Source organism: Rhinolophus sinicus, chromosome 4 (assembly GCF_057876585.1).
Source record: "Rhinolophus sinicus isolate RSI-liver-muscle chromosome 4, RSI-T2T, whole genome shotgun sequence".
NCBI lineage: Eukaryota > Metazoa > Chordata > Mammalia > Chiroptera > Rhinolophidae > Rhinolophus > Rhinolophus sinicus.
Window position 1 is genome coordinate 101,732,448 of NC_142504.1, and position 15,389 is coordinate 101,747,836.

At 35.9% G+C, this 15,389-nt stretch overlaps 1 protein-coding gene across 3 annotated transcripts in view; it reads left to right on the top strand.

The window, feature by feature from the left end:
• Positions 1-15,389, top strand: part of DCC (DCC netrin 1 receptor) — a 1,044,138-nt gene that overhangs the window by 995,291 nt on the left and 33,458 nt on the right. For all 3 annotated transcript variants that reach the window (XM_019721869.3, XM_074339961.2, XM_074339962.2), the window contains exon 26: positions 10,273-10,428. In XM_019721869.3, coding sequence (XP_019577428.3) covers positions 10,273-10,428 — 156 coding nt within the window. The remainder of the gene's footprint in view (positions 1-10,272; positions 10,429-15,389) is intronic.

Below are 15,389 nucleotides of genomic sequence, written 5' to 3' on the forward strand. Positions count from 1 at the left end.
ACAGCACTGTGCTGCCTCATGCTGTAACCTCAAGCTCTAAATTGTTGTATGACTTAAAAAAAAAAAAAAGAAAATGTCCCCTTCTCTTATTCCTAGTGTCATACTCTACACAAATGGTGGCCCTAAAAGAACTACCAATTTGTTTTTTTTATTATTTTTAAAATTATCATATACTATATGTACATGATTTTAAAGTTAAATTGTTCTACAGAATTTATAAGGATACTCTGACCCAGCAATACCATTCTTAAATAGATTCTACTTTTAGATACATGTCCAGCAGAAATACATGATATGCTCACCAAAAGGCATGTACCTGATTGTGTGTGGCAGTACTACTCATGATGTCATATCTTCATTACAGTGTAATATATTCATATAGTAGAATCCCATGCAATAATGAAAATGAACAAACTGAAATGACACAAACAATATGGAGAATCTTACAGATATAAGGTTGCAAGATAGAAACGTAACATATCTACATGATTCAATTTAAGTAAAGCTCCCATACAAGCAAAATAATCTATGGGGTTAGAATTCACAGGGCAGTTACTCTTGAGAGGTGATTAGTAACTGGAAAAATCGCTGGGGCAGCTTCTAATAGTTTCTACCGCATGCCCTGGATGATGGTTAGTAGGCATTTCACTCTGAAAAATCATGGAGAACTACTTAGGATATTCCAGTTTTATTATACTTAAATAAAACTTCAAGAAGAAATGAAGAGTCAATAGAATATATATCTTTTGAAATAATACTGTCACATTACAGTCTTTGTTATCTCCGAGCCCTGTGTTGGTAAGACTCTATCTAACACAAGGAAATTACTTCAACATAGAATTCAAGTTAACTTAAAAATTCTGAAGATTTCTGATAAATAAAATAGGATCTTTGCAATTGACATGACTGATAAGGCCTTAGATAACTATGCTGAAAAATTATAGATCTGTATCTTGTCAGGGTTATGATTTTATTCACAATAGTAGCTGTACTGACAGCCCCACTTGTAATTATTTAGATTTACTAAGGGATCAAGTCTTGTATCAAGTCTCGTATAAACCAAAGCATAACATTGTGCAGATTTCTTGTCACATGTATAAAGATGTTTGCTGTTTCACTTAAGAATCATTATTTTTGTAAGATTATTTTCCCCTCTTCTTTGACATTTCTCAACCATGCTCTATAAAATGTCGATTAGCAGATAAACTATAGACAATTTAAAATATGTTTTGTTCTTAAAACCCACAGGGAGACGTGTTTAATTTTATTGCAGTGCGAAAAATCTGCTTATTTATCTAAGAGTAGACTTCTCGGTTGAAAACATCATGTGGAATATGTACTTCTTTCCCTCGAACACATTTCACAGCTAAGTAAGCTGACACTCATGAGAAGCATACTCGATGATAGCATAGGCAGGAGAACCAGGTAATTTGATTCCCTAGTCCACAGCTCCTTGCTGTAAAATGGTGGCAAAGGCTGACTATTTTGTTACAATGGCCAAAGAATTGTTTTAGATGTTTGTTCCTTATTATAAATAAAATTTTAAGAAATGAGAAGCATCAGTTTAACTTTCCTGAATCTTTAAAGGGTAGGTGAAGGTTATATGCTGGGTTTCCTGGTAATCAGACTCTGAGATAGAGTGTAAAACACAGGCTTTTATTAGCAAATGTTTTCTGGAATAACACCTGGGAGAGTGAGGGGTGCCGGATTGGGGGCAGGGAGAAATTGAACTGGTGATACAGTTTAATGGCAGGCTTAGCTGACCCTACAGCTTGCTCTTATGCTGGGATTGTCCCTCAGAGTTGTCCCAAATGAGGCTGGGGGTATGAGCTGCTGTACCTTGTCTTAAGTAGTCATTGATGTAGGCTGCGCCTAGGAAGTGGGGTGTAACCTGGGTGAGCGACTTCTTTGGCTGAGAGCGATTCCTGGAGAGATGTAGATTTACTTACACGTTTCTAGTATTTTATTACTTGATGGAGCATAACTATGTGTTTGGCCTTGGAAAGCATTTTCGACCCATACTTTCTTCTTCTGTAAAATGCTGGAGGAAAGGCAGCGAATCAGAACAAAGAAAGATATAGACTGAAGCAGATGACCTGTTAGATCACATAAGTCATGAAATTCTAAACAGTTGAAAGTTTTGGGGGCAGAATCCTCTTGAATTTCATTTTTGTCTTTTTTTTTCTCTTTTCCTATAGAGAAAATGAATTAATGTAAAATCAGCCTTTAAAGGAAAAAAGAAATCTCAAAAAAGGTAGCCTGAAGAGGCAAAAGAAGGCACACAGTTTTGTTTTTGTGATGATAGCTCAGGGGCTGTTTATGGTTACTGGTTTGGGACTTTCTAGAACATTCACTGTAAGAGCCAACTCTACCCCACCCACCCCCTGATTCCCACCATCTGTTTTAGTCGCTTGACTGCAGAAATCAAACAATGAGTTGAAGAAGCTGTTAAGAAGTGAAATAAAGCTACTTCAGAAAAGGCAGATTTTACAAACTGGAGTCCTACTGCCTCTAGATGCGATGCTCCCAGAAGACCCTCTGGTACACACATGGCAGGGACTGGCCTGTGAGAGGATAATCTTAACCTCTGACACATTGATTCCAAGGCAGAATCCTTGCTTGACTTGTGCATACATGGTGTGAGAAGCCAGTATCCTAAGACTGATCTCAGCTCAACAGGCTTGTGGACCTGGGCATTTTATTCCCTGCAGCCCTTATGGATGCCCACACATGACCAAGAATACTTTCTTAGCGGTAATGAGTGCAAATAACTGTTCTAGGACCAGTAACCCCAAGTTTCAACTGTTGAAAACTGTGGAAGCAGTGGTCAGGAGCCGAAAGTTCAAGGCTCATTTAAATTTTCATTAGAAATGACATCATTACATAGCTCTGATTCCAAATAATAATTTGACACCATTATTAAGATCAGTTGTTGTTCTTTGAGCCTTGAGTGGCAGACTTCATTCCTCCTTTTACTATGAATTTCTGCAGGAGGTGGTACTTATTTTAAACGCAGTTCTACAGCTCCCACAAGGCTGTGTAAACAACTGTGTGAATGAGAGTTGAAAACACAGAGGTTGTGCCGTGATAGTTCTATAAGCAAATGACTTTTTAACTAAAATTAATGGATTACTAATTCTATTGGATTTTCCAACTCAGCAGGGCAGTAGGATTGTGCAGACACAGTCAAGATGCGGCTGTTGAGCTCAAGAAAAAAGGTGCCTAGAGGGAGTACGGAATCATATTTCCAGAGAGGATTTTTACAAGGCAAAAAAATGGCTTAATTATCAGAGATATGGGGATAATCAAGAAGGGATCTGACAAAGAGCTGGTAAAAGCAAAGCATTTCAGATGATGCAGTGCAAAAGGAATACATGTAGAGCTTTTAGAGAGATTTCCGAGAGCAATATGAAAAATAAAGATCCCTTACTTTTTAAGATTTATGTCACCTAATTCTTCCTATTTGCTAACATCTTAGAGATTTCTGACCAAAAAATGCACTATCTTTTGGTTTTGGACCATTCTCATCTGAGTCAAGGTCTTTGGGGCAGTTTGGGGTAACTTGTAAAAGATTAAGACACGTGATCACAGGGCCTTCAGATGGTCTGCAGAGAAGGGAGTAGTGGGTCACCTCAAGCTCATCTCAAAGTCATCCTTTGGACCAGATCGGTGTCTCCCTTTCCTGTGACCTCATCTTCTGTCTGATACTCATGGTGTCAAAATGTCCACCCAGATGTTCACAGTTATTTCAGATTTCTGGACTTCAGAGCCGTATCTCATTTGAGAAGTTCTCAGAAGCTCTCATTTGAGAAGAGCCAGACAGAAGGGAGTGAAGGCTGGAGGATGCTGTAGGTACCTTCGAGTCCACCGCTCACAATGCACTGCAGTTGCTTTCAGGACATTTTCATAGCAACCTTGTGAGAAGCACTGGTCACATCATAGCTTATTTTGTCAAGTGTATATGATCCACAGGAAAAATGGGTCAGCTAGATGTAGATAAACTAAGGATCTTCCTTTAGGTCATAAATGACAGAACCAGCTTTGAACCCAGATTTTGTTTTGTAATCACAATTCCAGTTATTTTCCTCCAGCAGGGGAAGAACTTTATAATCTCAAAAACTTACAATATCATAATTCCCTCAGGTTCAAATTTGAGTCAAAAACTACCATTTAGTTTCCTCCATCTTAATGTATTGCTCTCCTTTTTCAAATGTAAGACAGGATCTTTTTTATTTTTTCAATAGAACTAATTATATTTCAATGGCCATAATTTTCAGTATCTTGGTGAAAATTTAGCTTGTCTTTTAAGTGGTTTTACTTTTTTTTTAAGATTTTTATTGGGGAAGGGGAACAGTGTGTACTTCCAGGACATTTTTCCAAGTAAAGTTGTTGTCCTTTCAGTCTTAGTTGTGGAGGGCGCAGCTCAGCTCCAGGTCCAGTTGCCATTGCTAGTTGCAGGGGGCGCAGCCCACCATCCCTTGCGGGAGTCGAACCGGCAACCTTGTGGTTGAGAGGATGCGCTCCAACCAACTGAGCCATCCGGAAGGCAGCTCAGCTCAGGGTGCTGTGTTCAATTTTAGTTGCAGGGGGCGCAGCCCACCATCCCTTGCGGGACTCGAGGAATTGAACTGGCAACCTTGTGGTTGAGAGCCCACTGGCCCATGTGGGAATCGAACCGGCAGCCTTCGGAGTTAGGAGCATAGAGCTCTAACCACTTGAGCCACCGGGCCGGCCCCTAAGTGGTTGTACTTTTAATTTGTATTTATTTTAAGAGCTTTGTTGAGGTATAGTTGATATATACAAAACTGCACATATGCACTGTATATAATTTGGTGATTTGGATATATGCATACACCTAGAAACCTATCACCACAATCAAGGTAATAGACATATGTGAAGGGTGTTTTAAACAACATTTCCTATTAAATGGTATTCATCTCCGTCTTGGGTGGGGGGTCTGATGGAGCCCTGCAGGTAAATAACAACAAGCAGCATTTAGGAAGGGATGACCCGGACCCACCACTCTGCTGCACTTTTCAGCGAAGGATCTCTTCACTCTTCACAACACCATAAAGTTGGTGCTGTTATCGTCTCTACTTTCCAGATGAGAAAGCTTATGAAGTTGAGAGCTTAAATACGTTGCTCAAGTCAACGTACACTCATCTTTTACTGCATAACAAATTACCCCCAAAACTTAGCAACATAAAATAATTGTTTGTTTTCTCAACAGCCTCTGAGGGTGAAGAATCCAGGAGCATTTAGCAAGGTAGTTCTGGCTCAGGGTCTCAAGCTGTGCCATGAGGTTTCTCTCAGTCCAACAGACTGAGGATTAGGGACTTCAGTTCCCTATCCTAAGTGCCTCTCCACAGGTGTGCTGGCGTGCCCTGGAGACCTGGCTCCTGGCTTTTCCCAGATGCATGATCTAAATGAAGGGGGCGGGGGTGGAGGGATGGGAAGGGAAGGGAAGGGAAGAGAGACTTTTCTAACCCAATTTTGGAAGTGACAAACCATCTCTTCCATTGTTCATCAGATCAACCCTGGTGACATGTGAGAGGGAACTTCACAGGATGTGAAGACCGTGAGGTGGGAATCCACTGAAGGGTCTAGATACTGGCTGTGACACTGATTCACTACCTAGTGGCACAACTGGATAATGAGCCCAGGCAGTGTGACCTCAGTGTGACCTCAGTGCTTGGCTCTTTGTTGAGCCTCTGTGTTGAGAATGATTATAGAACGTGTACTGGTGAACAGTGTTACTTTTCCTAACGGGGACTTTAGTGGCATGCTGGAGACTTGTGAATGCCATTCAGGGAGAATTGCTTGTCAAAGGATCCCTGAAAATGTGAAGGAGATAAGAATATTTACCAAAGGCAATAGACACTAAATTTCCAAATAGTCCAGATTATATACAGGTTATTATTGCAGAGAAAATCATTTCATTGAAAATCTTTTCACTTCAAAATATTGCCTTTACTATTATATTTGTCCACCTCACCTCCTCAACAAATCTCTCAATTCTGTCAAATATCCTGCTGAGAAATACCTACAGAGGGCCCGATTTCTTGAAATTGTAACTTTAAAAGAAAACTTCACTTCAGATTCCATACAGGTCTCATTTCGTGCTAACATTTTTAAGAATGTTGTAAAAGTTTTCCAATACCAGCGTGCCCTGTTCAGGGAGCTAAGTAATTTGGCAAGGGAATTTCTACTTGAAAAATCTTTGTGCATCAGTGTGAGATATAAATTCAATTGCCTGCAGGCTGTGTCAGAACAGATTTTTTTCGTCATATTTGGCCACAGAGCAGAGATTTATTGAAAAGCCTTGATGATATCGCTCTGAGCTGTTTTACATAAACATAGCAATGCAGTGAATGCTTTGAATTGTAGTGTGAGTGCGTGTGTGTGCTTCTGGCTTCCAAAACTGACATCTAGGGGAAAATACCAAAAAATCTCATCAATATAGTGTTATATCAAACTTTAGAGTGATTCTTTTTTGCAACAACTCTCTTGTAAATATAGACTTCTGTGCCCTTTTAGAAATGAATCATGGGTCAAAATACCTGAAGACTGACTATATTATGTCAGGAAATAAAATGATGAGAATTTTTGAGATGCAGAAACACACAGCAGATATATTACTTGTCAAAGGACTTTGTTGTTTGCAAACCTTTTGTACCCACGTCAGTAGCCAAAATGCAAAACACTTAGAAAAGTGAAATTTCTTTCTTTGGTAATGAAGGACTTGAAACCAGAATATAACTTTAGTCTCGTGGTTCTCTCAGTTCTCTAATTTATAGATTCTGTGGCTTGCCAAATTATTCTATGGCTTTTCCATTCAAATTCATTCAGCTCCGACCAGGAGATATTTATGAAATTCTTATTCACAATGTATTATACAATATTGGTTAAGTTCAAATAATATTGATAAGGAAATGTGCACCATTTGTGGAGTGAGTGCCTTCCATATCTAAGGGAAACTCTCGTTATCACATTTATTTATGAGTAAAAATTATCAACATGGGGAAGGTTTTGCAATCTGCCAGTCAGCCTTAATGACTAGGCAGATGATCCAGTTTGATTAGTAAAATGGGTGAAATCATTAAATTGACTGTCTCCAAGATTGGATTTTTGAGTTGTATGAAAACACACTTTATGTAATTATATGGCTCTTATTTACAAATGTATTCAAGCCTATTATTATTCTTGTTGCTGTCATTATTATTATTATTAATTATTAATAATTACTATAGTAAATAATACATCAAATTACTTAAAAAGTTTCCAGTGAGTTAAAATAACAGATTTATAAATATTACTTATAGAAAATTCTTCCTATTAACTCACTTGAAAAATATAAATTATCTCTAGGACTGCTCTGTCAGAGACACAAAGACTATGAAATTATAACCTCTTTCTTTGGCTAGTATCTGTCTTGTAGCTCTCATTCTTTTGAAAAGTTTCCTTGTAATTTTTTTCCTTTCCTTCTTCTAAAGTCTGTTCATGTGTTTGTATATCCACAGTTACTCTGTATAAAATATCTTTATTAAGGTATTTTGCTGTGTACCATTTATTCTCAAATTTACACTCAAGTCTTTCCGAAAATTATTTAGAGAAACTTTGTATCATCACACATTTTAATTTAACATTTAAAAGAATATAAGTTAAATATCTGTGAAAGATGTAATTTATCACTCTTTCAAATAAATCCAAAAGCATAAAAATACCATAGCAATTTGATATCCGCCATCATTCATTTACAAAATGCATGAGGAAGCTGCTCTTTTACAAAGAAGAATTTACATCACTCACTTTTCCCCTTAAACCAGTACCAACAATTCACTTTTACTACACAATAATATATAGATGTCATCTGTTTTTATGACTGAGCATCTTTTATTCATCATTTATCTTATTTGTTTGCAATATATTTTTATAAACTGAAGTTGTATGTTTATATTTTTAACAGCTAATGTTTTTCTTCTGGGTTGAGTTAACATTACAGTTATTATTTCTGCACAATTGTATATAAAGTAAGATTTTATTAGAAATCTATCACCTAATAACATGTGTGAGGCTTTTTAAATACAGTTCTTTCAAGTATCCATGGATGAATGTTACTTATTGCATAACTTGTTTTCCAGTGTTTTCTTTTATTGATCTAAACACTGAGAAACTGTTTGTATGTATGTGTGGTTTAGAGCTATAACAATAAGATTTCTATAGCAATCACTCTATGATTTGAACTCCTTCCAAGTTATGTGCTAAAATTATACTGTGAACTCTCATCCAGGTTGTTTTTTTTTTAAAATTGGGGAATATTGGGGGACATTGTGTTTTTCCAGATCCCCATCAGCTCCAAGCCGTTGTCCTTCAGTCTAGTTGTGGAGGGCGCAGCTCAGCTCCAAGTCCAGTTGCTGTTTTCAATCTTTAGTTGCAGAGGGCGCAGCCCACCATCCCATGAGGGGATTGAACCGGCAACCTTGTTGTTGAGAGCTCGCACTCTAACCATCTAAGCCATCAATCCGCCCCTCCAGAAGCTCAGCTGCAGCTTGTTGTCTTCAATCTAGTTGTGGAGGGTGCAGCTCACTGGCCCATGTGGGAATCGAACTGGCAACACTGTTGTTCAGATCTCACCTCTAGCCAACTGAGCCACCCCGCCTCCCTCATCCAATTATTTTTAATAATATTTCAACTAACAACTAGGTAATATCCTCTTTCAGTTATGTTAAAAGTAAAAGTTTTAGAAATTACCTGACTTTTAAAAGTATTTGTTACTTATTCAAGTTATTTACTGTCTCATTTTCTAGGAGGTACACCTATAAAGTACTTTTATAAGGTACTTTGTCTAATACAGTGTATTAAGACATGATTGAAAACATTGAAATATCACTTATAGTATACCTTCACTAATATGATTTTTTCTAAAATATGTTAATCCTATTAATATTTATATATTTTTTATTCAGTTCATGGAAAACAACCATCATTTAACCTACTTAAAAGAATTTGTCTTCAATGTCAAACCAATCAAAAACGTGTTTCTGAAAAAGCCTTACTTCATTTTTCAATTCACATAAATATGTTAATATGTACTTCAATAAGTATTATAAATACATTGGAAACATAAATTCTGGAATGCAATTCTAAAAGCTAGTTTACTAGAAGCAGCCTTTTTTTATTTAAAGTGTTCTATATTTAATATAATTAATATGCATTTTAAATCGACATGTTGTTTCTAACTAACTTACAATAATGCAATAATATAATTTGTATCTATGGTTATGAATTTATGTAAGAGCAATGTGATAAAAAAAGAAAGGTTTTTCTTTAGTAAACGTGTGTATCTGTGAATGTTAAAACCTCCAGTAATTGGCATTCCATGTAATAAAATAAAAATTGTGTATATAATAGAAATAACTTCATTAGTATATAGACAGATGTAGACTGCTGAAATTGATTTTTCCAGTAGCTGGCTTAAATTTTATTTTTTGATAATAAGAGGTGGAGAACATTTTACAAGATGACATAAAATGAAGATTGACTGCAATTAGAGTAAATATTTCATAATATTATATAATTGGATAGGTATTGAATAATGGAATTGAACTATATTCACTAAACCTAGAAAATATTGTATAAGATATTTATCTGTGGATTTGAGCCAGTATAACTGAAAAATGTTTGGTATTCCCGGAAAACATTCAGTTATATTTAAATTGATGTGACAGAAAACTACAGTTTTGGCTCTTTGAAGGTATTTTCTTTCTATTTACATGTAAATCCTAAGTATAATTATTGAGAATATACCTTCTTTTTTTCCTCTCTAGACTATATTTCAAAAGCATTACATTCTTTACAGAATTAATGGAAAATTCCCATTTCCTCAGCCCACTTTACACAATATATTTGATTTCTGAACAACTCAACATTTTGAATGCCATTGTTCTTGCTTAAGAGAAAGAATAAGAAAAAACAAAACAAAGAACAGGGAGCCTTAAGGTGGCTTTATGGCGGCTTGATTAATCATGTCTTTGTTTGAAACCACAGAAATATGTAAACCTCAGGGTAATACTCCTTAGTAAGATGCTGGAAGAGTGAGCTGTATTTTCTAAAATACGAAAAGGACTTTGGGAAAGAGGTAATTGAAGGAAACTACGTGATACTATGAAGAGCTTGTGTGGATTTGAAGATGTGAAAATGTAGCCACTCCCCTTTTGCTTGATATGTGGATACATAGGATTAAAAAAAACAATGAATATCCTTGTTTTGCAGCTGTCGTGAGTGCCATTCCTGTGCCAACCCTAGAAAGTGCCCAGTATCCAGGAATCCTTCCATCTCCCACATGTGGATACCCCCACCCACAGTTCACTCTCCGACCTGTGCCCTTCCCAACACTGTCCGTGGACCGAGGTTTCGGAGCAGGAAAAAGTCAGTGTAATGTATTTTTCTTTTTTTTAAAACAAAAACAAATGAATAATACTAAGGATGTCTTGTCAAATGTGTAGCATTTTGAGGTTGTTATCCCTTGGAAAGATTGATTTACCCATGACCTGGGTACTAGAATTTTCTTTTCCAGCATAATGAATCTTTTGGATCTTACTCACATGCTTTTGGACTGATTTTCTAGAATCTTTCCAAAGTCCTCTCCACTGACAATATACAAAGTGGTGGAGAAACAAAGGTTATACGGTTCAGTAAAACAATGATTTGATGGGTGCTTGAAATTTTATTTAGCATAATGCCCTCAAGGTCCAGCCATGTTGCCACAAAGGACAGAGTGTCCTACTTTCTGGTAGCTGAATAATATTCCATTGTGCATATATACCACATCTTTATTTATTCATCTATAGATGGACACTTTGGTTGTTTCCTTATGTTGGCTTTTGTGAATAAAACTGCAATGAACATGGGAGTGTAGAAATCTCTATGAGATACTGATTTTGTTGCCTTTGAATACAGTATTCCCAGAAGTGGGATTGCTGAATCATATCGTAGTTCTATTTTTAATTTTCTGGGAACCTCCATATTGTTTTCCATAAGAGCTGCACCAATTTACATTCCCACCAATAATGCAAAAGGGTTCCCTTTTAGTCACATCTTTGCCAACACTTGTTATCTCTTGTCTTTTTGATGATAACTGTTCTAACAGTTCTAACAGGTGATATCTCATTGTGGTTCTGATTTGCATTTTCCTAATGATTAGTGATGTCAAGCCCCTTGTCATGTACCTGTTATCCATTGGTATGTCCTCTTTGGAAAAATGTCCATTCGGTTCCTCTGCCCATATTTTCATCTGATTGATTGGATTATTTTTGCTATTGAGTTTTATTAGTGTTTTAAGTATTTGAATATTCACCCCTTATCAGATATGTGGTTTGCAAATATTTTCTCCCATCCCTTAGGTTGCGTTTTCATTTTGTTCACATTTTCCTTTGCTGTGCGGGAGCTTTTTAATTTGTTTATTTTTCCACTTGTTTATTGTTGTTTTTGTTGCCTTTGCTTTTGATGTCAAATCAAAAAAAAAAAAAAAAATCATTGCTAAGATCAATGTCAAGGAGCTTATGCCCGTGTTTTCTTCTAGGAGTTTTATAGTTTCAGGTCTTAGATTTAAGTCCTTAACCCATTTTGAGTTGATTTTTCTGTTTTTCTTTTTTCTTTTTTTCTTTTTTTTTTTTGGTATGGTGTAAAATAGGGGTCCAATGTCTTTTTTTTTTTTAATTTTTATTGGGGAACAGTGTGTTTTTTCAGGACCTATCGGCTCTGTGTCAAATCGTTTTCAATCTAGTTGTGGAGGGCGTAGCTCACTGGCCCATGTGGGAATCAAACCAGCAACATTGGTGTTATGAGCACTGCACTCTAACCACTGAGCCAACCAGCCGCCCCATCTTTTTTTTTTTTTTTTTTTAATGTGACAATTTAGTTTTCCCAGCACCATTATTAAAGAAGGTATTCTTTTCTTATTTTACATTCTTGGCTCCTTTGTCATAAATTAATTGACCATATATGCATGGGTATATTTCTGAGCTCCCTATTCTGTCCCATTGATCTATTTTTATGCCGGTACCATACTGTTTAGGTTACTATAGCTTTGTAATATAGTTTGAAATCAGGAAGTGTGATGTCTCCAGCTTTGATCTTCTTCCTTAAGATTGGTTTGGCTGTTTGGGGTCTTTTGTGGTTCCATACAAATTTTAGTATTTTTTTCTATTTCTGTGAAAAATATCACAGGAATTTTTATAGGGATAACAATGAATCTGTAGATCACTTTGGGCAATAAGGATATTTTAACAATCATTTTAATTGATGAGCATGGAATTTCTTTCCGTTTATTTGTGTCTTCTTCAATTTCTTTCATTAATGTCTTACAGTTTTCAGCATACAGATCATTCACTCCTTTATTATATTCCTAAATATTTTACTCTTTTTGATGCTATTGTAAATAAGATCATATTCTTTATTTTTTTAATAGTCTGTGTGCATATATGGAAATGCAACTAATTTTTGTCTATTGATTGAGTATCCTGTAGTAGTATTTCATTTGTTTTAAGGAAGGTAGGAATGGAGATACTTTCAGCTCTTATATACACCCTGGTGAGTTTTCCTGTGCCATTTGACTTTGTTTTTCTTCAAGCACAGCATTTTAAAATATATTTTTTATGGCTTTCTTCTCTTAGTTAAGAATAGGTGACTCAGCAGCTTGTGTGAGATAAGATGTTTTGTAATAGATAAGATGGTAACAGCAATAAAATGTATTTGTGAGGTAAGCTATATTTTCTCCAACAAAACAGGGACAGCTCTAAGAAATCATAAATTGTTTAGATGTAGCAAGGTTGGAATTAAAAAGGCATCAAAAATCTGCCAAGAGAGAATTAGATTTATTTTCTTTTTTCTCACTGTACATCATGTCTACAGAATAGAGTTGTGTGCAAAACCTCGAGGAAAAACAGTTCCCTAAACCATATTGGAAGGAAGTAAATGAGAAAAATGTAGGAAGTCCAACAACCAAAAATCTGAATCCAAGGACAATAAGAAAGGTGATTTTAGTCAAATAATTTGGAACCACAAGTCACTACTTCAAACTCTGAAATGAATTCTTCCCAGCAGAAAAGAGAGGTTTTAGTTTAGTTTTCTCATTGAATCATTGTTTACTGCTTTCTTTTGATTTCATCTGTGTTCTCTAACTTTAAGACAGATGTGTATGAAGAATGTGTAGATTGACCTTTAATGTTTCACACCAACAATACTGACACAAGCCAAAGTTCATTACTTTTTAAAACTTAGATATTAACTGTTTTATTTTATTCATGGTATATCCTGTAATTTATTTTCCTTTTTTAAAGACATAGTCTCCTTCTGAAAATCCAGTATTTTATTTACTTTTTTTCTTTTCTCCTGATTTGGGACAGCATGCAAAACTGTCTCATTGAATCATGGGGAAATGATTTCAAAAGTTAAAGTTCAATGAAAAAGAAAAAAATAAATGAACTAGTATATATATATATATATATATATATATATATATATATATATATATATATATATATATATTTTAATCTGTGGTTATAGACCTCAGATCTGTTTCTATCTGTGTGGTTAGTCTCATGTTCATTCTGGTGAAAGACTTTGAGAGTGGGAAATCTGTGCATATGTGGGAGCAGAGATGCTCTCTGTACCTTCCACACAACTTGGCTGTAAGTCTAAAACTGCTCTAAAGAAATAACGCTTATTGAGAGAGAGAAAGAGAGAGAGAGAGACAGAGACAGAGACAGAGACAGAGAGACAGAGAGACAGAGAGGAAATAGATAAACTTTAGTCTCTTTAGTTGAGTTTTATTTTGTAAATTTGTTTAAAAGTAGGGATTATTAAATAAAGTTAGTTATAGAACTATCACATAACATAGTATAAATACATATCATATAGCAATTCTATAAAGTTATATAAATAAAGAACTCTTCACAGAGTGTTTAGCTCAGTCAGTTCTGAACCTCATCTAAATCAAAAGGCATAGACATTCTATTCCTAGAAGATTTCACAGAGTTTTTAAAATATATGTTCAATCATTTGTCGAGGATTTTTGGAGCAAAGTTATGTGCAATGCAAAAGGAATAGGAACTAATGTGTGTTTCCAAGTGAGTGCTTAGGGGAAAAAAATAAGCACCCTCTTTACTAGGAAACTAAATATTCTCTAAATCACTGTCAGAAACAGTTAACTTCCAGCCATTCAGTGTTGGTTTCTAAATGCCTTGGGGAACACTAACCATCCCTGTTCTCTCTCAAGCAGAAAACATTTCATGACTCTAGCTAGAGATGTTGTATTAGTCACCTTGAGAAACAGTGAAAGGCACACATAGGAAAAGAAACTTTGTGCAAGTGGGAGGATGCTCCTTCCTCCACAGTGATCTGAAAACCCTTCGAGTTTGACAAGAGATTAATCACGTAAACCCTATCTCCAAAGTTATACTGCTTTTTGAGTTACAAATAAAGCGGAACTTCTCGCCTACCATAAGGAAAATAAAGATATAGGATATAGCACATTTGCATTACACATATTTGAATTTGGCAATAAATTGATAAAGATTTATATAGTTGTAATGGAGAAATATTTCCTTTTCCTACCAGTATACTGTAGTTCTGATCTTAGCCTCAATAGGCAAGTGAACCGGCCTCGGGGAGCAAGGAGCAATGCTGTAATTTGAAAACTTCAACCAATAGATACTCTTGAGGTCAAGTCATCATAAAATTGGTGCCTCCTTTTCCCCATCTTTGAAACAGGCAGGTATTAGCAAAACAGGTGATTTCCACTATGCCTTTCAGTGTGAGCATTACCTTAATTGGTCAGAAGGCTAGTCAGCTTTATCCATGTCATTTTTCTGCCCCAGCTCTACCCCAAATTGCAAATCAACTAACAAATGGGACTTGACCTAGGAGTTCACGGATTTTTCTCTAGGGTCTTTTCAAAAATCCAGGCTGTAAGGCACTGGCGTTACTTGGAAATATTGCATGATGCTGTTTTTCTTAGATTAATGAGTGAAGCTTGTTCCTCCAAGTGTTCATGTCTCAAAGTGTCTTTGCTTAGAGTTATCCATGTGCTTTATTTCTTTCAAATATTGTGATTTTAGATAGAAGAAAAATCCTCATTTCCATTCTTGCAATATTTTTGCCAGTTATTCCATAGTGATTTTTTATGTGTTGACATTAATTATTATAAAGTGTCCTGAGATTTGACTCTGCTGTGTAACTATATGCTATGTGTACAATGAATTCCTACTATTTCATCATTTGAAAACAAGTGCCTTCCCAGAACATATTTGATTCTCATTGACTCTGAATTGTAGGGAGGCTGCACTTCATGGGCGAAAGAAGGTATTCGTTGCTTTCAGAGCTCTTAG